The 23632-nt window shown below is 36.4% G+C and overlaps 1 protein-coding gene across 1 annotated transcript; it reads left to right on the forward strand.

The window, feature by feature from the left end:
• The first annotated feature begins 9877 nt into the window (after positions 1 to 9877).
• On the forward strand, positions 9878 to 12996 carry LOC131429684 (DNA replication licensing factor Mcm2). The gene is made up of 4 exons (XM_058593975.1): positions 9878 to 10041; positions 10151 to 10347; positions 10405 to 12334; positions 12391 to 12996. Exons 1-4 carry the CDS (start codon positions 10036 to 10038, stop codon positions 12913 to 12915), a joined length of 2658 nt encoding a protein of 885 aa, XP_058449958.1. The 5' UTR covers positions 9878 to 10035; the 3' UTR covers positions 12916 to 12996.
• The last annotated feature ends 10636 nt before the right edge of the window (positions 12997 to 23632 follow it).

Here is a 23632-nt window from a genome sequence, read left to right on the forward strand (position 1 = left end):
TGCCAGATGGCTGACTAAACGCTGCCAGCTGGAAAAATATGGCTGGCAGACATTCTGGTGACCGACTGCCTCACCGCTGCCAGATATACAACTCAAACGATACAACCGTATCCACCAGGATTTTTCCACATTGAAATCTTTGACATTTTCAGCGAAGGTGAGAAGATTAAAACGCTCCGCTAACTTAGATACAGGCGACTTTGTTTTGTCAAATTGGATTTGACAACCGTCACTGAATCAATGTTGGTAGCCGTCTGGTGGCCATGGCTGCACAGGTAGCCAAAACGCTATGCGGGGTTCATCATCGTTACTGCTTATTATAGTGAAAAATAAATAAACAAACAGTTTTTATCTGATAATCAAGATTACAAGCGAAATGTAAGATAAACAATAATCTAGAATGGTTAAGCCACAATGAATATTATAGGTTGAAACGAACTGGTAAATATGTTTAACACTCTGCGTTCGCACATTAGTTATAGGAGGAGCCGCGTGGTTGATCATGAATCATTGTACCGGGCGTTTTTTTTGTATACCATGCGTCTCCATATTTCAAAAGAAGGAGCCGCACGGACTAATAGATCTCACATTTGGGTGAACGACTTCTACAGTTAAAACTGGAGTAAAATGAAGATATACAAAAACGAGATGATTCACTACTAGTTTTCTATTTATTACTAATTACACCAATGTGCTGTGAAGGTAATTCATATCGTTATTATTAGAACTAGCGGATTGTATATTCGATTGTATTTATAATTGTAGATTCGTTGGTGTTTGTGTTCATTTTTCATCTTTTGTGCTAGTGCCGATGATATTTAGATTATAAACATAAACAAACGATCTCCTTCCACATTTTCAAACTATCGCAATGAAAGGGAGATATTGGCTAGGCTTACTTGTTAATGCTGTGAACCAAACATTGGCGTTTCGTTTGTATGGGACTTTGGGGTATTATTATTTGTATTTGGTTCCAGGGCGATGAGTGTCAGTTTTCCAATCGCCGTATAGATTAAACATATGTACAACACCGAAAGATAAAGAATACACACAACGAATGATGCGTGCTTTGTTCTATTTCGTACATGCTATGAAGAAACGGTTACGCATGTCTACTACTGGTGTGTCATATTGGTAAAAAATGGTGCTGCCGTTGATACAAATTTTGACTATTCTATGATAAGTGCGACCGAAGGAATAAACGAACGTCATTGAATTCAAAATTATTTGAAAAAATATGCAATTTTCACAGCCGGTAATGCAGTAATACCGTTCCAGTTCCGATTTCGAAAGAATTGGAAATGGTGATTGGAAACTGCAAAAAGGATATTACTCACTCATTTTTCTTCAAGATGGTCAAATCGATTTTCACAAATTCCGTTCGAAACTGTAAGACTTTTCTATTGAACCTATAATAGAAAAGTCTTACAGTTTCGTACGGAATTCCTAAATTTCTTTTGGATACTACTTCCAGTTCCGAAACTACTGGCAAAGACATCATATTAACCAGATATCCAGCTCTCACATTTCCCGAACAAATAATTGGCAACATCCTTTTTTGCGAGCATGTCGCCCTCATGTGAGTCCGCATCGAATCTCATACATAGAAGTAGGGGAGAGAAATGTCAAATTCGTACGCGCCAAAATAGCAGGGCTGCGCACCCATACAATTGACATGACATGTTGAATGAGACGCCGTGCGATGGCGTTGCTGAACTGAAGATTGAGATCACCCCAAGCTGACAGGGTCTGCTACTGGGTAAACAGGATTTGTAGAGTTTGTTAGATTAGGTCCGAACAAACTTCCTTATTTCTATTCAATAAAAAGTTGTTTTAGCGAATTCCACAGTAATATTTATAATGTTATAAGTAATATGAGATAGGCATCATTACACCACTAGGTGCATTAAAACAAGTTTTACATGTAAGGTCGAAATGCTACTGATGTATGATCCTAAGTAGCGAGCATTATTCTAGTATTACTAACTTTTCTCCTAATTACTTACCACAGAAAAGTTCGAGATTCTTCCTAAATCTAGATCATATGAGTTAATAACTGTTCAAGCTATTATAACAGAAGGTAACTCAACAAAGTGGGGAAAAGATTCCTCAAAATTACAATGTCCCATACGATCCATCAAAAAATATCGTATCAGTAATCGTGAACCAGTGAACTTAGTAATAGTGAAATTTGGTTGACCCTTCGTTAATAATCGTCGATAAACATTTGAAAATGACGGTAAAATACCATAGTAACAATACAAAATTGGAAGTAAGTAAACTTTTGTAAAAATATCACAAAAAATATTCTGTTACTTCCATTCACTTTAATGCTTCATAAGATAAGATTATAACAAATTGAATATATTCTTAGTAATAATTTAATTGATTTTTGAAGTTCTTAGATTTACTCGTCATGCAGAAAAATACCGAGATTTTTTTCATATTGCAGCTTAGGATTGGTACTACATAAACAAACATAGTTATAGTAACGACGCATGTAGCGATTCGACGCTTGTTGCTTTGTTTCAAATAATAATTGAACTACAACTGACGGTGATCCGAAATCATCGAGGGATCGTATTTGAATAGTACATGAAAAATCATAGACTATTCCATCTTGAGTTTATCTTTGGCTAATAGCCATGATATGTTAACAACATATAATTAGCGATTTATTTCTCCCCATGAAAATTGTTTTAATCAGTTTATGATCACTTTTCCCAGCGCTTCGGGAACTGGAAACTGAAGACCATTGTAGCCAAAAGCGGCCCTTACACGAGCATTATTTTTCTCATTTTTAATTATGACTAAGTAATGATGTATATCAAGTTGATAGAAATCTCGTCATTACTGCACCATTATACGTTCATTCAAATGATATTATTTTTTCGTAATGATATTTTTAATGACTCGTGTAAGGGCCGCTTTTACCCGCTGGTAAGGAATTCTGGCAACCTTTAGAAGACTGGCTGCATTCCGGCTGCTGTTGAAATTGTTCAGGTGAAATTGCGTCACTATCTCGCCGTATGTGTCTTGTTTATTTCTCTCTTCCTTCTTTTTTCTTTTTTTTTATTCGACTTAATTTGATGTTTGTCAATTCCGCATGTACATACAATCTAGAGAGTTAAATGAGATTGAAATATGTGTATGTTTGGTAGTGAGAAAGCACTCTTATTGGCAATAATATTTTCCATAATTAGTATGTATGAAGGGCAATAATTTATTGCCTTTCATATGTACTTTTTAATGAAAAAATGAAACCAAGACGCTTAAAATGTAGAACCGATTCAAAACGGTTCTGCCAATCTAGTATGGCAAGAATCTGACAGAAACAGAACCGCTTGGCGAGATTCTCTGCCGGAAACGGTTGTTGCATTGTTGCCAGACTTTTGCTGGAATTCTGGTAGAATTCCGGCAAAAATGGCTGGCAGACATAGCCAGCCGTCTGGGGGGAAATCTGCCCGCAGAGTACAAGTGGGTAGGCGAGATGATATCATCTGTTTTTCAAAGAAGGACGAATTTTACAAAAGTAAACAAATCGAGTTTCTCTCTCCTACCAATAAATTCTTCAAAATCCTACAATTTTGCCTAAAAAATCGGATTCTACAAAAATCTCAATCTTAGTAATACAAAGAACTATAAAGTGCGAAACTGTCATTCCATTTGTTTACGAAAGTTTCGCCATGCGCCATCCGTGTCCCATGCAAACAAACAGGGCAATATTTCAATTCCTAGTATGGAAGGGCGAAACTATTTGTTTGCTTTATTTTTGATGGTTTCCGAACCTTTTACTACTGGAAATAATAAATGAGACGATAAAATAACCCGAATATTTATCTTAGTCACGAAAACCAACTAATTTCACAAAAAATGCGCAAGGGCGTAACTTCATCATTCACACAGGAAGCATAAAAGTAAACAAATCGAAAAAGGGCGAAACTCTTTTTATGTTGATTTATTCAGTAGATATAGAAGGAAAGTGGTAAAACTTGCATACTTTTTAAAGATAAACGAACAGATCACAGACTAACAGACAGGACACTCAAATTAGATTCTTCAATCATCTTAACGGTCATTTCGAATATTCCTTTATTTGGGACAGTACTCACATGTGTCATGATGGCGCCACGTTATCCTATCAAAAACATCATGTCTGTCATCTAGACTGTGTTTAATTTTTTCATTTACCAACAGAGTTGCCGTTCATACAGAATTACCTGTAATGTATTGATTTGTATACGTCCATGCGAATTTCATGCAGGATTCAGATTTAATACATATTGCCAAAACTATATACATAATTGTGCCTACTTCTCATCCTCCAACGCAATACAAAATCCAACCCGTTTTGTTACAATATTTACTTGCTTCTGGTCTGCCACCACTTAATTTCGAGTGAAAACTACCACCACAATAAAAAATAGTCTAGATGAACAACATTGAGTCAAATAAACGACTACCTTCCAACATCGCGAAAAAGTTAAATATATTATCAACGTAATCCAATAATTTATTGTGACGATTCAATTTCAAATATTTTGATGAAATCAGGCATCCCTGCAAGCAGCTGATCGGTGTTGACAAACGAGGGGAAACCAACTAGTAAAAAAACTTTTACATAACACAAGGGGTGTACAGATAGTAAATAGTTCGCGCAGTTCAATATAGGTGGAACTAGTGCATCACGAAAAAATATTTTCATAAGAATTTACTCATACTGTCATGTCTGTTAGTCTGTGAACAGATCATCGACTAATCAAAAATTGATCTGAGAATATGCGATGATTTCTAAATACGATTTGAAACCAAAGTCGAAACATTCATCGATGTTTTTCTCCATTTGCTGTCAATGTTAGATTCGCCGTTCTTTGAAAAACAGCTGATATTGGAATAAAAAAGTTTATTATTCTGAAGAAGTCCAGAGCTTAGAGTGATTTGATTCTAGCCAGTTAGCAATATTTGAAAGAAAGCTTAAGAATTTCAGTTGTTTTAATGTTTGTCCAGATGATTGCCGAGCACTCGGTTGTTCAAATCTCGGTAAAGTTTTGCCGAGATTTGTAGGACTTCACTCTTAGAAAAAAACGTTCAACGGTGGTCCTTCATTAGTCCAATACGTTGGATGGTCCAATGAAAGTCCAATGAATCGTTCAACGGGAGGCTAACACAGGACCTTCGTTTGCCGATTTTGAAACAGACCGTTGAACCGAATGCCATTTTTTCGTTTAACAAACCTGGCAGACAGAGGTCCATTGTTGAGCCATTTTTAAAATGAGGAGTTGGAGCCCTGTTGGACTAGTTTTACTGCAGAATTTCTGAAGTTTTCTAGACTTATTTGTTTAATCTACACACTTAGTTTTCTTTACCGACTTCAGCAATATTTTACAGACTTTTACACAGCTGAACGTACGGTAATCTGTTCAGTAATTTATTAATTGACGAACGTTCAGTAAAACTGAAGTTTGTTCGAAATGTCAGTTTTAACTGTACTGATCAGCAAATGTTGATGAGGATTCAGTAAATATTGATGTTTAATCAGCATTTGTTTTACGTTGAAAAGTTACCGAACCAGCGGTTAAACCAACTGATTGAATCAGTAATTTTTACAGTTCAGTGCAGCAGAAAATTAATTTTGAATGATTAAATTATTTCATTTGAAATTTCGGAAAAAAATATCTCGAACAACTGATTGCTCTACGCTCGTTTTATTTTTGATTTAAAGACATTAATTTTCTTTCATCTCATAGCTTCGGCGAAAGTTTTCACCCGTTGTATTCAGAGTTCCAATACCATATAAAGCGTTCATAATGAACAAATAAAACAGTTTATCTGCAGGATGGCTTTTACAATTGAATACTTCAAAACACTGGCACAGCTATCCAAAGCAGTACAGAATATCTCCCTCTACTGGAACTTTAAGATCGCGCCAAATAATAGCTCCTCCTTCAGCTTTGTAAAGTAGTATCGGGATATAGGAATTAACCTCAGGAAACGGATCATCAACCTGGAATAACACATATAAATTCACAGATATAACTGCGTAATTAATTAATACTAATATTATATTCGTTCTTTGTGATGGTATTAACAAGACGGAATTAAAAAAACAAAAAATACAGTTATTTACCTTTAACCACTGAATTATACCGTTTAAAGGGTTTATTTTTTCTGGATCTGCATCCTTTGTTCTTTTCGCGCCACGAGAATTTTTAATTTAATCCGTTGCGGTATGTTTACCCAAGTAACAATTCGAATGCCTTATGGTTTTGATTATAATTTATAGGAGTTTTATAATTGATTGTTTAATCACTACTTGTTTTATAACAACTATAATAAGTGTCGCTTTTGACAAGTAATATCATAGTTTTTAAAGCTTCTATAAAACCTTTTACCCAGACTAACAACTGGACTAAAAATAAATCAATTTGTACTAGAATAAAACCATGCAAACGCTCTTAATATTGCTTTAAAAAAATTTCTTTAAAACATTATTGTCAGTAAAATTCTTTCATAAATCTAGATTTGTGTGTGTGCGTGTTAATTGAATGACAGTTTCACTCAGAGCAAATTTGAGGGTTCTAAAGTACATTTATGATACTCCTGTTGTGGGCTATTTGATTTATTGCTTCTTAGATTAAGTGTAATTTGCATTAAAGAAAATTTCATGGCCGCCATTATGATGTTCTTTGCCGTAGCCTTTATTGACATCAAATAAACTTCGAAATGCAAAAACGAGGAAGTATGATGGACTTTTATGATTCATTTTCAAAACGTATGCACAAGTTTTATCGCCACGAAATAGTTTTATACAAAAATAAAGATAAATTACAGAAAATAATTTTCATAAATCATGGAAACTTTTCCAAAAACCGTATTTATTTCAAGGCGATTAGTTATAATTCTTATTTTTATCCATACATTCACGATAAAAATAAAAGCGCATGAAGTTTTTACGTTCGGTAAAAGCCTCAAACTTGTAAATAAAATCCAATAAATTGTTACTGATTGCATTCAAAGCAGATATGACACTCATATAATCAAGAAAAGTATTACCAAAACGACAGTTCATTCATAGCGGAATTTATTCCATTTAAATAAATTTAATGTTGATCGTAAATCTGGTTTCAAAATTTTCTTGAATTTGAAGTTTTAACGCAGCTTTATGATGATTCTTCACATTGCTTTATAAACCTTATGAAGAATGGTCCACTTGGCAGGAACATGCTCTTATAGAGGTTTTCAGTAGGTTTTCGTGGAGTTTAAAGTTTTAATGCAAGATTTATTATGTAGCATTGCAGATAGCTGCAAGTATTTATTAATATTAAAAATGTTACTTGGGTAGTGTCTTCATTAATTGAATCTACTGACTCATTATCCGCTAGTTCCGCATATTCAAATGCAGATTGAAATGACGGAGAATTCACGAGAAATTGCGGTTCTCGGGGATGTTTATCCAAAATATGTCTTTTTAAAGACCAAAACCGACTATAACGCATATTACATTTCGAAAATGTACAGTCGTAATGTACAGCGTCAGGAAGTGAATCGCGATTTCGGATATGTGAAGTGACATGGTGTCCAAGGTCTTCTACAGAACAAACACAACAATTCGACAGAAAAAAACAAGTGATTGCATCCATTTATTGTAAAACTGAAATGTTAGAAGGTAAATCATATTACTTACTGAATAGATCGAATAACGATACATAAAAGATTGGATTTTGTTCAATATATATTCCATTTTACTCACTTCAATCACCGTATACAAAAACCAATATAGCGTGCTATGTGCTTGCGTTTTACAATTTTTTTTTTATATCGTTTATTTATACCCGGCTTTAACCTAATTTTGGTCGTTCGCCGGGTATTTTACAAATTGATTCGGTACTCTTTACCGAACAATTCGCTAAAAGTCGATAAATTACTGATCAACCAGCACGATTTCTATTAAATTTACCGAATAATTTCAAAGTGAAAACAGTTCGGTAGATAATAGCCAAATTTTCAGTACATGTTTTTGAAGAACTGAATTTCGGTAACAAATTATGCTGAATACGTCAATTTTTATAAGAACAGCAGACTAATCGGTAATTTTGATAAAAATAACGAATTTTCCAGTAAAAATATTACAGAACTGAAAATCCGAAAATAAATGTGTAACAATACATACCTGCACAATACTTCTACCACAGACTAACAGACATGACAGTATGAGTAAATTCTTATAAAAATAATTTTTCGTGATGCACTAGTTTCACCTATATTGTACTGCGCGAACTATTTACTATCTGTACACCCCTTGTGTTATGTAAAAGTTTTTTTACTAGTTGGTTTCCCCTCGTTTGTCAACACCGATCAGCTGCTTGCAGGGATGCCTGATTTCATCAAAATATTTGAAAATGAATCGTTACAATAAATTATTAGCGACCCTTACACGAGTCATTAAAAATGTCATTACTGAATTATTAATGAACGTGTAATGGTGCAGTAATGACGAGATTTCTAACAAATTTGAAATACATCATTACTTAGTTACATTAAAAATGACATTTTTAATGCTCGTGTAAGGGCCGCTATTGGATTACGTTGATAATACATTTAACTTTTTCGCGATGTTGGAAGGTAACCATTTATTTGACTCAACGTTGTTCATCTAGACTATTTTTTATTGTGTTGGTAGTTTTCACCCGAAATTAAGTGGCGGCAGACCAGAAGCAAGTGAATATTGTAACAAAACTGATTCGATTTTGTATTGCGTTGGAGGATGAGAAGTAGGCACAATTATGTATATAGTTATGAATATAGGCAATATGTATTAAATCCGAGATCAAATCTGCATCCTGCATGAAATTCGCATGGACGTATACAAATCAATACATTACAGGTAATTCTGTATGAATGGCAACTCTGTTGGTAAATGAAAAAAATAAACACAGTCTAGATGACAGGCAGGATGTTTTTGATGGGGTAACGTGGCGCCATCATGACACATGTGAGTACTGTCCCAAATAAGGGAATATTCGAAATGACCGTTAAAATGATTGAAGAATCTAATTTAAGTGTCCTGTCTGTTAGGGTAACAGAGGTATTTTGGCCCACTTTAGGATTGATTTTATTTTGGCCCACTTTATAAAAATATCCACCAAATATTGTAATATCTTTAAAAACCCCTTCCGCAATAGGTAATTTAATGTGATTAGCTTCAAATTGATGTAAAATGAGTTACTTAACATCGATAAAATCCGATGAAATCGATAAAGTTTGTTAGGTGGGCCAAAATATATGAAGTGGCCAAAATACCTCTGTTACCCTAGTCTGTGCTTCTACTTCACGTAAAAGAACAACAAATTTTCTTTCTATGTAAAGGTAACACTTAATTTTCACACTATTTTTGCAAGAGAAAAAACAACAACAAACCGTTCCAGCAAATTGAACGATTATTTCGTGCAATATGTCGTTCAACAAGCGCTCAAAAACCAACAAAATTGAACGGCCTGCTAAGAGGGTTCCATTGGACGTTTTTTCTTAGAGGGGTGCCATATTATTATTAATTTATTATAGCCGTGTATATATATTTGCGCGCCCCCTGTACATTGTTGATGGTGTATTCCCAAGCAAAGATGCCAGGTCCGAAGGTTTTTTGTTGCGTTAAAGATTTTAAAGTTTTAATATTTTTGCAGATCTTCTTAAGATTTCTGAACTTTTTCACAAACAATTAACAAAAATTGCAGAGTTTTCAAATGGATTTGATCATATTTTGCTTTCTGAATCCACAAAGTGGATCAATTTCTTTGGAGCATTTCACATTCTTGAAATATATTAGCCTTTGACCTGGCATCGCTGTACTCAAGACTCAATTTTCGCGCGTAAATTAATGTTTGTTGGTTATCTGGTAGTGACTGATGAACTATCGCATATAAAATTTCATTGTTACACGCTACAATCCTCAAGGCTGCTTGTTAAACGTTATAGTTTAGATATTACAGAGGTTAATTTGTTACGTTTTATTATTAAACACTTATTAAACATTTCAACATGTCGGTAAGTACTGGTACATAAATTACTCGAAGAAACAAATGCTTGATCACTAAAGCCCCAAAATAAATGATTTTTAATTCGCTGTTGGATCAATAATTTATCTGTTTGGTAGGATAATCCTAGCTCCCCTCCTCCAAATACCCCCAGTGATATTGATCGTCGAAATTTCCGTTCCGGGATGACCTCACCGGTCGGAGATTTCGAACCTTTCGAAAACGAGGAGGAAATTCTGGGCGACATGACTATCCGAGAGGACAACTATGATGAAGACGAAGATGGAGAGGACCTATTCGGTGATAACATGGAAAAGTATGCTTCGAGTCTACAGCTGGAATGAATCGATTGATAAAATTGTACTTTTTACAGTGATTACCGCCCAGTTCCACATCTTGACCGATACGAGATGGATCAACTGGATCAGGAAGCCTACAGTGATATTTCGCAAACGGATCGAGCGGCTGCTGAAGCAGAAATGCGACGCCGCGACCGCGCTGCGGGCATTCACCGTGATGATCGGGAGATTTTCTATGACAAGAGTGATGACGAAGATGATATTCCACGGGCGAAACGACGCGCAGCGGAAAAAGCCGCTGAAGGTGAGGTAGAAGATACAGAAATGATCGAGTCCATTGAAAATTTAGAAGATACCAAAGGGCACAGTATTAAGGAATGGGTATCTATGTTGGGACCTCGTACAGAAATTGCCAATCGATTCAATAGTTTCTTGCGGACATTTGTCGACGGAAAAGGGCATTACGTGTATCGGGACCGGATTCGAAGAATGTGCGAACAAAACAATTCTAGTTTTGTGGTTTCCTATACCGATTTGGCTAACAATCAACACGTTCTAGCATACTTCTTGCCAGAAGCTCCTTTTCAAATGCTTGAAATTATGGACAAAGTGGCCAAGGAAATGGTACTAAGCATTTATCCTACCTATGAACGCGTTACCAACGAAGTTCATGTTCGGATATCCGAGCTTCCATTGGTGGAAGAATTGCGTACATTTAGAAAATTACATTTAAATCAACTCGTTAGAACCCTCGGAGTAGTCACTGCTACGACAGGTGTTCTTCCACAATTGTCCGTCATTAAATATGACTGCGTGAAGTGTGGTTATATCTTAGGACCATTTGTGCAGAGCCAAAATACCGAAGTGAAACCAGGTTCTTGTCCCGAATGTCAGAGTGCTGGACCTTTCTCAATTAACATGGAGCAAACGTTGTATCGCAACTATCAGAAAATTACTCTCCAAGAATCGCCTGGCCGTATTCCAGCAGGAAGAATTCCTCGAAGTAAGGATTGTATTCTACTGTCGGATTTATGTGATCAATGTAAACCAGGTGATGAAATTGAAGTCACTGGAATCTACACTAACAACTATGACGGATCACTTAACACTGAACAAGGTTTTCCAGTATTCGCCACGGTTCTGATAGCTAATCACATGGTCGTGAAAGACAGTAAACAGGTAGTGGCTTCACTTACCGATGAAAACATTTCAACCATTCAGAAGTTGAGCAAAGATCCACGCATTAGTGAACGCATCATCCAAAGTATGGCACCATCTATCTATGGTCACGATTATATTAAGCGCAGCTTGGCCCTTTCACTCTTTGGTGGTGAAGCTAAAAATCACGGTGAGAAGCATAAGCTTCGTGGCGATATAAACATTTTATTATGTGGAGATCCAGGTACAGCTAAGTCTCAATTTTTGAAGTACACGGAAAAAATTGCCCCACGTGCCGTTTTTACTACTGGACAAGGGGCTTCAGCTGTCGGTTTAACAGCATATGTCCGAAGAAATCCGACCACTCGGGAATGGACATTGGAGGCAGGTGCACTAGTGTTAGCCGATCAAGGTATATGCCTGATTGATGAATTTGACAAAATGAATGATCAGGACCGGACATCTATTCATGAAGCAATGGAACAGCAATCAATTTCTATCTCCAAAGCTGGAATTGTCACCTCACTACAAGCCCGGTGCGCAGTTATCGCAGCAGCCAATCCAATCGGGGGACGTTACGATCCAAGCATGACATTTTCGGAAAACGTCAATCTGTCGGAACCGATCCTTTCCCGTTTTGACATACTTTGTGTTGTTAAAGACGAGTTTGATCCTATGCAAGATCAACAGTTGGCGCGATTCGTTGTCGGTTCACATATAAAAAATCATCCGACTATGGAAGATGTAATACCAGAATCACAACCCACAGACAGCTTGCAAATACCACAAGATATGCTGAAAATGTACATCGTTTATGCTAAAGAAAACGTTCATCCAAAGTTGACGGTTGGTATATTAATTAAAGTTGATGAGATAACATGATTAACCAATTCCTTTTACAGAACATGGACCAAGATAAAATTGCCAAAATGTATGCTCAACTTCGCCAGGAATCTCTTTCAACGGGATCACTTCCTATTACGGTTCGTCACATCGAGAGTGTTATCCGAATGTCCGAAGCACACGCTCGTATGCATCTCCGGGATACGGTTCAGGATGTTGATGTGAATATGGCCATCCGTATGATGTTGGAAAGTTTCATCGAAGCGCAGAAATTTAGCGTTATGAAGAAGATGCGTTCCACATTCCAGAAATATTTGTCCTTCCAAAAAGACCACTCAGAGTTACTGTTCTTTATTCTGCGACAGTTGACGCTGGATCAGTTAGCATACATACGGTGCAAGGAGGGAGCACGTGCAACGCATGTGGAAATCATAGAGAAGGATCTTTCCGAACGTGCAAAATCTATTGACATACATAACCTTAAACCGTTCTACGAGAGTGAAATTTTCAAGAAAAACGGATTCTCATACGATTCTAAACGGAAGACCATTCTACAGATTGTACCAGAAGGGGCCGAAATGTAAATTCAATTGCATTTGAATTTTTATGTTGCTGATACGTACAAATCTTTTGATTTTTTTTTAATAAAAACAAAATATGTTTTACATCTTTTTCATTATTTTTTTTTTTTCAAATTATCCGATTTCTTATCCCCTACCCTTTAGCTCTGACAGAAGTATGGGTGCGTTGTATCAAATTGGTTGTGATAAATACATTTCGATTGTGAGTCGCTGTCTACCAGATGCCCAAAAGTGCCTGAGCTGATGGCAACACTGTCAAGGATTAACCGAAGACCAGCGATGTCAGATCTACGGAAATCTCCGTAGATCTACGGATTCGACCATTTTCTACGGATCCGTAGACAAAATCTACGGAAATTGGATTTTTTTCTACGGAAATTTGAATTTATCAACGGAAACTAGTCTGACGAGCAAAAAAAGCTTTTCACCGCGAGAGCATCCGAGAAAAATGTCAATCTACGGAAATAACACTACTACTATCTGGCATCGCTGTCGAAGACAACGAAAGGTGAACATGCTATATTATTAGTGCTAGTGTCTTATTACCGGGTTGACGGTTCAAATGCATACACGCTTAGAAAAAGTTACTCAAAGTTTGAGTACTAGTTACTCATTTTCAAATGATACATGGAAACGTCAAAAATTGAGTAGTTATCATCAATGATATTGAGTAACTCCTACTCTAAATTTGAGTTTAACGCAAAATCTCGTTTTATAGTCACTATTCGCATTCGCGATAAGTCTAAAAGTTGTAATAACCATTTGTAGCAACAGGTTGTATTTTTTGTTAGTGAGACGCGTATTTCGAGGGTGAGTCGATCAACACAAACGGTGTTGTGTCTGCAAAAACCGGAATGATCAGCTTCGTGTTGTGCTTTAGAATGGAAACGAATATGCTCAAATGTCATTTATGAGGAATAAGTGTATGATTGGTGCCTGAGCATAACACACTACTCCAAGCGACCACCACTTGATATAGTATTGAGTTCAATTATTAAACATTTTAATACAATACACTCAGAAAAGGAGCAATTTTTTTGCAAATTTGGTATATGTGAAATAAAATTTCACACAAAATTTGAGTGATAGTTACTCTGTTTTTGTACATGTACGAATAATGTATTACTCAGTAAATGAGTAGATTTTACCCAAATATCGTTTCCAGTGGAAGAACTCAAATTTGAGTAACTTCGGAGTTACTCTAAATTAGAGTTGTTCCACTTTTTCTGTAGATGAGTGAGATCTTACTCATTTTTGAGTAACTATTTTTAAGCGTGTAGGGCGCTGGTATTACAAGCCAGTTGTCATATCGATAGTCCCACGACAAAAGGGCCTAACTGCAAATGAGAGCCTCTCTTTGTTTACTTTCTCTTTTGATTACTACACACTTAAAACCATTTCTTGAGCTCGGCATAATAAAATGCCGAAACTGATCAGCAACACCTAAATTTGCTGATTGCTCAGTAATCAATACGCATGTTTCTGAACTTCGTTAAATGCATTCACTGATATTTCGGTAAAATGCTTCACTTTGCCGAAATTTGGCATAATTGCTTGCTGAATTTATCAGTAAACAACAGATATGCCGACATCAGCAGAGACGTTTGCCGAGATTTCGAAATATGCGCTAGCTGTTGCCGAGATTCAGCACGACAGCTGTCATTTATTGCTGCGTTACATTTTCGCTTCACAATGCGCGATTATTTTCTGATGAAATTCTCGAGTGAAAAAATGGATAATCTTCGAAGAAACGTGGAACCACTTGCAAGTAAAAATATTGAATAAATATAATGACATGTTTCGCTTTATAAAAAGCGACTTTATCAGATCACATTATAAGGGAAAAACACCCAACACGGGGCTCAAAGAGTCCTCGAGACAAAACTTTGGGGGATATGCGAAAAAATAACCCAATGCATGGACAAAATCAATAGATCAAAGTGAGTTTATTTTTTGAACAATACCGTATATGCATCATAAAATATTGAATATTGTGGTATATTTATTTTTATTTTCATATTTCCAGCTCGACTCAAGGTGGCCGCATCCGGAAACGCCGCTTTTTATTATGCTACATGTTTTAAGGTAGAGGCTTTAAGCAAATACAAATTATAATACGGAATACTTCGACAAATTTTCAAGGACACATTTTGCATCGTGCAGTACACTGTCATGATACACTGTCAGAGTGACAATGTACTTTAACGAGTTTTCTATAAAACTAACAACACTGAAGGGTATGAACAAGTTCACCATAGTTACTGTTTATTATGCAAAATGCAAAAAAGTAACGTTCCTTACCCTAGACAGCATATTGATACTATTTTCAATGTTATAAAGTGTCTGGACTGGTAAGTGGTATTGTGTTAGTTTTACTTAAAAGAATAATTTAATTTTCGTGTATTGGTTTATCAAAACACATCATTACAGAGACAAATTGAGTGGAGTGGAGTGGAGTTCATGTTACATGCAACAATTTTACACTTCTTATTGAACCAAAGATTTGGTCCATGGATTTCTGATTACGGTTGGATTCAAACTGGCTAAATGTTTCTTAAGAAAATCTGTTTTTTCAGTTCGCACGAAAAATCGTATCGCAACGTACTGCATCCGAAAGGATTCAGTATTATCAACTATGATGCACCGGTCATCAACGAATATTACACATCATCTCTACGATGGACTATAGGATGTGACCATCTCGTCGGCGTTGTGAAAAGCCACAGCAAGCAATCAAGTCTAGATTCAGGTTCAAATCCCCGTGGGATGAGCTGAAGAAATTCCAGTGGAATGTGCTGGCTAATGGTTCTTTGAAATTGGAATACTGTAATAATCGCACCGAATATTTAATGTACCTGATAACTATGTTGTTAAGCGTGATTGTAGATCGTTGGCCCAAGGATTGAGAAATATTGGACAAAAACAATTGCGGAATAAATAAGCATCTCTTTAGTTATATTAAATGTTATGAATATATTTCGACACACAGAAAAAGTGCATTTAGCATCCCATCTAGAATTGGGACCGGAAACTTTTCGGTACTTACATAATACACATAATTCTAAGTACCAAAACCTCAAATAAAAACGATAAATTTGTGCAAACTCTGATTTTCCAATTCTTTTATATTAACCGATTCTGCATATACTAATTTGCTTGGATTTCAGTCCTCACATTTATGATCATCTGAATTCAGATTTTCAGGATCACTAATTTAAATCCTAACAAACGTCTCCGATTGTTTACTTCCAGTAATTCCATAATTCAGTCGGTTTCATAATTTTATTCATTAACGAATGATTGTTGCAGTTTATTACAGCAACGATAAACATAAACAAACAAGTTTGTTTTGCACCATAGCAACTAGCATAAAGCGTTGCCAGAAACGATCTTCTTCCACATTTTCAAACTATCGCAATGAAAGGGAGTAATTTGCCAGGCTTACTTGTTCAGGCTGTGAACCAAACATTGGCGGTTCGTTTGTAGGGGACTTAGGGGTATTATTATTTGTATTTGCTTTAAGCACTACTGGCAACAAATTTGTAAGCCTCCTTTAAGTGTTAATAAAATGAATTTTTGATCCTGAATGGTGTGTTTATATTAGTGACGAGTTTTCTATCAAATTTGAAATACATCATTACTTAGTTATCATTAAAAATGACAAAAATAATTCTCGTGTAAGAGCCGCTATTGGATTGACGAAAATATTGTCAAAAAATTAAAACTGCTCATCAATCCGACAATACTTTCTCTCCAGAGAGGAAATTGTGAAATGTACTCTTCTCTCAATGTTTCAATGTTCAGTTGCAATATTTGAAGCTCCAAGCGCTTGATTTTTTTTTTCGAAAAATGGGGACTTAAGGTCTAAGGACAGAGGGCCACGTGTTGAGTTTTAAATCGACCACGTGGCTCGCTCAAATCCCTTTGCGCATCGTATTTCTATTGTACTCTCTCGTATATGAGCTTCGCTCATATGTACCGGGTTGCTAACATACATTTTATTATTTTGATGAGAAGTTTTATCACATTAATCCATCGTATGGGTTGGACATTACATATTCAACTTTCACAAAGATTGAATGTCTGTGTGTTTGGCAGCCTTGTCGAGCTAATTTTATTTCTCTCTCCTTTTTCAGAATGCTATCAGGAAACCAAAGCGAAAAAAAGTTGTACAAAACTTTAATTTTATCGCGATAACATATATGTTTTTATGTACTAATCGCAAACTAAATTATCTAGACTTTGTCACGGTAGATTTATGATACAAGCCTTCAAAACCGAGATATTCGATGAACAAGTAGAGGTATGCATTTCCGAGCGTTCCAATTTTCAGCAGTTCTTCAGTCAGAAAAAATACAACACGACCGCTAAGCTCAATGAATCATTCTGAAAATTTCATAGAATATTCTCAACTAATTTTCGAAGACATTGTCAGGTGGGTTTTTCTATATTCTGCACCGTTTCCAAGAAAATTTGATTTGAAACGGGAAAATAGCAAAAAACCTACCACTTTACGGTACTGTCCTCAGCCCTTAATACCATAATTGAGTTTTGCTAAGTGTGTATGGTCTTCAAAAAGTATTGAATCTCGTCAAATTAGATAAATTTTGTCATGACCCCCCGGTTAAGGACACTTAGTACGTTCCCTCTCCTATAAAAATACTCTTATGACCATCTCTGAAGAGCAAGAAGTACCTGCGCCAAATTTGATGGCAATCCGTTCAGTAGTTCCGGAGTTAAGCCGTTACAAACATACAAACTTACATCCTTCTTTACATATAAAGATTAAGTTACCAAGTCAATTGGATTGACGGTATTGACAACACTATGTATTGACAATAACATTGTCACATGCTTTAGTGTACGTAGAATCCGTAGTACTGTACGCTAAGAATCGGTTGCGAGGTCTGTTGAAACATAGAGACCAAATTCCACAAAAAGAATGTAATGCCAAGACTTTGTTTGGACTCATTCAGTTATGTTCCGTCGGAAAAAAACCTTTCAACCTGTTTTTTCCCCAAAAGCCTAAAAAAACAAAATTTGGGTTTTTTTTCGTACCAAATAATAAACTTTCATAATTTTATTTAAAAATCTCACTTCTCTACATATTCTATACTGTTCAAATTTCATCACATGGGGTTAGTTTGCATGAGGAACTATGTAAACGTCATTTTGCATTGATTCTCTATACTGATAAATACCGACACTTTGGAGTGTTTTACCCTTCATTTTACTGCTTTTGATTCGACACATCATTGGCAAGTGTAAATTCCATGATTACATGTAAAAATTTTCTTTTAGGTGAAACTTTTTGGGAAAATCTCAGTTTGTGTGTCATTGTATTGAGACCCATTGTCGATTCACTAAATGAATTGCAAACAGACAAATGCATGATTCATGAAGTGTTCACATCTTTCACCTTGTCCCGGGTTGGCGGTTCAATGCATAGGGCGCTGGTCTCACAAGCCAGTTGTCGTATGTTCGAGCCCCGACCTGGAAGGATTCTTAGTGTTAGTAGGATCCATAGTACTAGCCATGCAATGATTCTGTACACTTAGAATCGGCTGCGAAGTCTGTTGAAACAGAAAGGCCAAATTCCACAAAAGCAATGTAATGTCAAGACTTTGCTCACTTCTTTCACCAACCTTGTAGAAGTACTTCATAAGAAAATTGAAGAATATTCGACAAAGATGAGCGAATTGATTTAAAAGATATAATAGTGGAACATAAGAAATTTACATTAAAACCAATCCACTTGGCAGCAACAAAACTGGATCCAACTTCGCAAGGCTTTGAATTGTCTCCAGAACAATCAATGGATCAACGAATTCATCAACAACACTGCGGAAAATATGAAGTTGAACGAAGTTCAAGTTCTAGCAGATTCCGCGTATCAACGGCGGGTAGGAATCTGGAGCCGTATGTTTATTTGGAAAGCGGTAGAGAATATTTAGCCCACTGTTATGGTGGAAAACATACGCTCCGAGAACCGGAATATCTTAAGTTGCCATTCGAATTCTTTCATCACCAACGAAATCAGCAGCGACGGAGAGATCCTTTAGCACATTTGGTTGGATACATAATAAGAGGCGCAATCGCCTAACCACCGAACGAGCGGGAAAATTAACTTATCTTTTTTTTTTGTTTCAATTATAGAGGCTTTAACATTAATGTCATTCACCTCTTCGGGCCAGAAAAACTTTCTGACCCTATGTGCGGGGTTGGGAGTCGAACCCAGGCGGGCTGCGTGAAAGGCATCGACTTACCCATCACGCTATACCCGTCCCCAACTTATCTTTCTTATAATAGCAAATTGTGCAAAGAAATGTGGCTTGAACCAGGGATGCGGTCATTTTTTCAAAAATCTGTGATCAAGCCAAAAACCTGTCTGTGAAAATCTGTGCACGTTTCCCGTTCCATAATAGCAGATCGGAATCAATTTGGTGGAACAAAAAAAGGTGTCACTACCAACACGCTCTGTACCTTTTTACTCAACCGCTCAGTACTTTTTGGTGCTAAACTGTGCTCGATTACGAAAATCTGTGATTTTTTGCAGAATCTGTGAAAATCTGTGATCATTTTCAGACATCTGTGAAAATCTGTGCCATTTTTAAAATCTGTGCAGAAAGTTAAAAATCTGTGAAACACAGATTAATCTGTGAACCTGGCATCCCTGGGTTCAATCCGATATTGCGAATGATTTAAGCCAAGGGTTCCCAAACTATTTTGGGTCATAGACCCCTTTACTAAAATTAACTTAGGCCTCAGACCCCCATCAACGAATTCCATTGAAAATTCAATTTCTTGCTTTTTTAATAATGATGTAAAATAGTTACCAATTTTTGCGTATGGTCAAATAAACACAACTTTTTCAGCGTAAATATTTTAAATAACAAGTTGTTGTATCAAACAATAGGGGGTCGATTTGTAGACCTCGTCGACCCCCATAGTCAGTTTTCGTTTACGTCGACCCCCGCACAAAGGATATCGACCCCAAGGGGTCTATATCGACCACTTTGGGAACCCCTGATTTAAGCGATGATGACAACGGATTTTTCAGATTCTTCGGAAAATCAATAAAACCTTATTTAATAAATATGTGATTCTAGAAATATGATTTGTTAGTGTTTTACTTAAAAAAAAACAATTTTCCCATAAAAAACCCAATTGATTGGGTTTTTTTTTGCATGGATTTATTCCCGAAAATAAAAAAAACGATATGGTACATCACTGGATTCATTACATCAAACAAATACTAACACAAAGATAAATAAAACGATAACATAATTCTATAAGTGATTCTATCATTGAAATATAGATGCAAGTTCTCAATTCTTATACATTAAACCATGATGAGCGGCTATACAAAGTACACTGAGGTCTTTTTTATGCGAATTTTCAGAGTTATGCGGTACGTAAACTCGCATAAAAAAAGAGTTCAGTGTATATTGGAAAGCTACTAATTGTTATATTTGTATCATTTTTAGCAAGACAACTCAATGCTTCCTTTTCCTTTTTGCCGAAATTTCATACTAAATTGCAAATTTCTCCAATACTAACCCGATTCACGAAAAATCAACATATACGATTGTAGATAAATGATTTTACCAAATACAAATAATAATACCCCTAAGTCCCATACAAACGAACCGCCAATGTTTGGTTCACAGCCTGAACAAGTAAGCCTAGCAAATTACTCCCTTTCGTTGCGATAGTTTGAAAATGTGGAAGGAGATCGTTTCTGGCAACGCTTTATGCTAGTTGCTACGGCGCAAAACAAGTTTGTTTGTTTATGTTTTCCGTTGTTGTATTGCAACAAATTCAAAGATACACTCCAGCTAATCGATGAATGAAGAATTGTGATATTTTTTGGCAGTGATGGGACTTTATTTCATAGACGGGCCTTGGTGTGGAACATGGGTACGATTCGTATACGTACCACGGAAACAGCGATTAGCGATCTACACGATAAAATAAAAGTTAAAAGAGAAACAAATGCAAGCAGTGTATGCGTTTTCCCAATAGTCACTCATATATGCGTGACCCAGACAAATTGATTATAGCCCGAACGGTGGCAGACACAACAGTTTTTCTTTCATGATGGATAAACTTATTAATTGAATTATTTTCTATTAGTATTATGACGTAAAGGTTCCCCGCATTTAGCAGATGTTGGAAAAATGCCCCGTTTACACTTCTGCTGGCTGCCAGCATGCTGGTGTCAGTGTACTGCCCTCTTAGGAAAAAAACGTTCAACGGTGGTCCTTCGTTGGTCTAATACTTTGGATCATTGGACCACAGTTGAACGTTTTTTCCTAAGAGGGCAGTACACTGACACCAGCATGCTGGCAGCCAGCAGAAGTGTAAACGGGGCATAAACGGGGCATTAGTTAGGTCCGAACGAGCGATAGCAAGGTCGGACAGCGCACGAATCAAATCGATGTGGCAAAGCCGCATTAGATATTTTTTCACTTAGTAAACGGAAAATACCACATACATTTGCTTGGTAGATACATCTATGTAATTACTTTGATGCTTAGTGGCTAATAGCAAAGACATCATATTAACAAGATATCCAGCTCTCACATTTCCCGAACAAATCATTGGCAACATACTTTTTGGCGAGCATGTCGCCCTCAGGTGAGTCCGCATCGAATCTCGTACATAGAAATAGGGGAGAGAAATGTCAAATTCGTGCGCGCCAAAATAGCAAGGCTGCGCACCCATACAATTGACATGATATGTTGAATGTAATGCCGTGCGATGGCGTTGTTGAACTGAAGATTGATTTCGCTCCAAGCTGACAGGGTCTGCTAATAGTCAACAAGTTTCCATGGGAACTCCGCTCTGAAGTTCATGAATCAATCTTTATTCAAGAGTACAAGAATCCATATTTTTTTAAGAAGTACAATTGTAGGTGAAAAAACGATCGTTAACGTATTATCATTCATTTGTGTTTATTTCAAATCAATTCCAATTATAATATTAAGACAATTCCAGCAATCGGTGAAGCGGCTCTCGGCGAAATGACCCCGATCCATTTGCTTGTGTGTTGACATTGTGAGTGTACGAAAGAATAAAGAACAACTCATTTATGTTTACAACTCGCACAAAATCTTTCGATAAGAACGTTTTTCAGGCACAATTTATATACAAATCGATAGAAAAACTAATTAGGTTTTGCACGATGACGACACAAATGAACTGCCGATGAATCAAGTTCATCTTTGACAGTTGCCGTGTACTTGTTTTGTTTTGCGACTGCAAGTTAAAAAATGAAAAAATGACGAAAAAGTGCCTGTTTAAAACGTATTCCATAGTGAAAATAACTAAAAAAATTGCCCTGTATGTGATTCCAGCATCAAGGAGCGATATATGTATGAATCTGTTGAGTGTGAGGCGACTTGCAATTTTTACATTCGAACGATGAACTTCTGATGAACTTTTAAACTGTAAACAAGTACACGTCGACTGTCAAAAAAAGTTCATTCTGTTCATTTTTGTGAGGTTATGTCATGTTCGTGCAAAACCTAATTAGATTTTGCACGATGACGACACAAATGAACTGCCGATGAATCAAGTTCATCTTTGACAGTTGCCGTGTACTTGTTTTGTTTTGAGACTGCAAGTTAAAAATTGAAAAATGACGAAAAAGTGCCTGTTAAAAACGTGTTCCACAGTGAAAAGAACTAAAAAGATTGCCCTGTATGTGTTTCCAGCATCAAGGAGCGATATATGCATGAATCTGTTTAGTGTGAGGCGACTTGCTATTAGGTTTTGCACGAACGTGACATAACCTCACAAAAATGAACAGAATCAACTTTTTTTGACAGTCGAGGTGTACTTGTTTACAGTTTAAAAGTTCATCAGAAGTTCATCGTTGGAATGTAAAAATTGCAAGTCGCCTCACACTCAACAGATTCATACATAAATCGCTCCTTGATGCTGGAAACACATACAGCGCAATCTTTTTAGTTATTTTCACTGTGGAATACGATTTTAACAGGCACTTTTCCGTCATTTTTCAATTTTTAACTTGCAGTCGAAAAACAAAACAAATACACCTCAACTGTCAAAGATGAACTTGATTCATCGGCAGTTCATTTGTGTCGTCATCGTGCAAAACCTAATTTATACATTCGAACGATGAACCTCTAATGAACTTTTAAACTGAAAACAAGTACACGTCGACTGTCAAAAAAAAGTTTATTCTGTTCATTTTGTGAGGTTATGGCATGTTCGTGCAAAACCTAATTGTCTAGAATCGTATGTTCTTGGAATTTCCGTTTTCTTCCCCGCTCTCTCGAAATTTTGAATAAAGTACGTGAAACCCCGGGATTGACAGCAAACTTCACCTGACCACGTCGAAGCGCTACCTTCAAACGAATACCTGGACTCAGAGAAATCACAAATAAACATACGATTCATAAAGATTATTAGATACAACGAAGAAATAGCAGAAAAGAAAATTTTAGTTACAACGAAGAAATAGCAGAACCTGAGAAAATATAAGAAAAATTACAATCAAGAAACACCAAACATCCGAGGTAAGGTAAGGCATATGACATCAAATAAATACTAACATTAAAATTCGCCCTGCAAGAATTATCACCTTCAAATTTCACGAAATCGGACGGGACAAGGCCGTCGTGTTTCGTAATCTCATCTCTAAAGTTCTACTTGCAACCTTGGAAGAGTGTAGTTGAGGGGCGCAGGGACA

Source organism: Malaya genurostris, chromosome 2 (assembly GCF_030247185.1).
Source record: "Malaya genurostris strain Urasoe2022 chromosome 2, Malgen_1.1, whole genome shotgun sequence".
Taxonomy (NCBI): domain Eukaryota; kingdom Metazoa; phylum Arthropoda; class Insecta; order Diptera; family Culicidae; genus Malaya; species Malaya genurostris.

Excerpts from the sequence above, each read along its gene's own strand:
- LOC131429684 (XM_058593975.1), top strand. Across the intron at positions 10,348-10,404 it reads TTCGGTGATAACATGGAAAA|TGATTACCGCCCAGTTCCAC; the intron begins GTATGCTTCGAG and ends TACTTTTTACAG. Across the intron at positions 12,335-12,390 it reads ACGTTCATCCAAAGTTGACG|AACATGGACCAAGATAAAAT; the intron begins GTTGGTATATTA and ends TTCCTTTTACAG.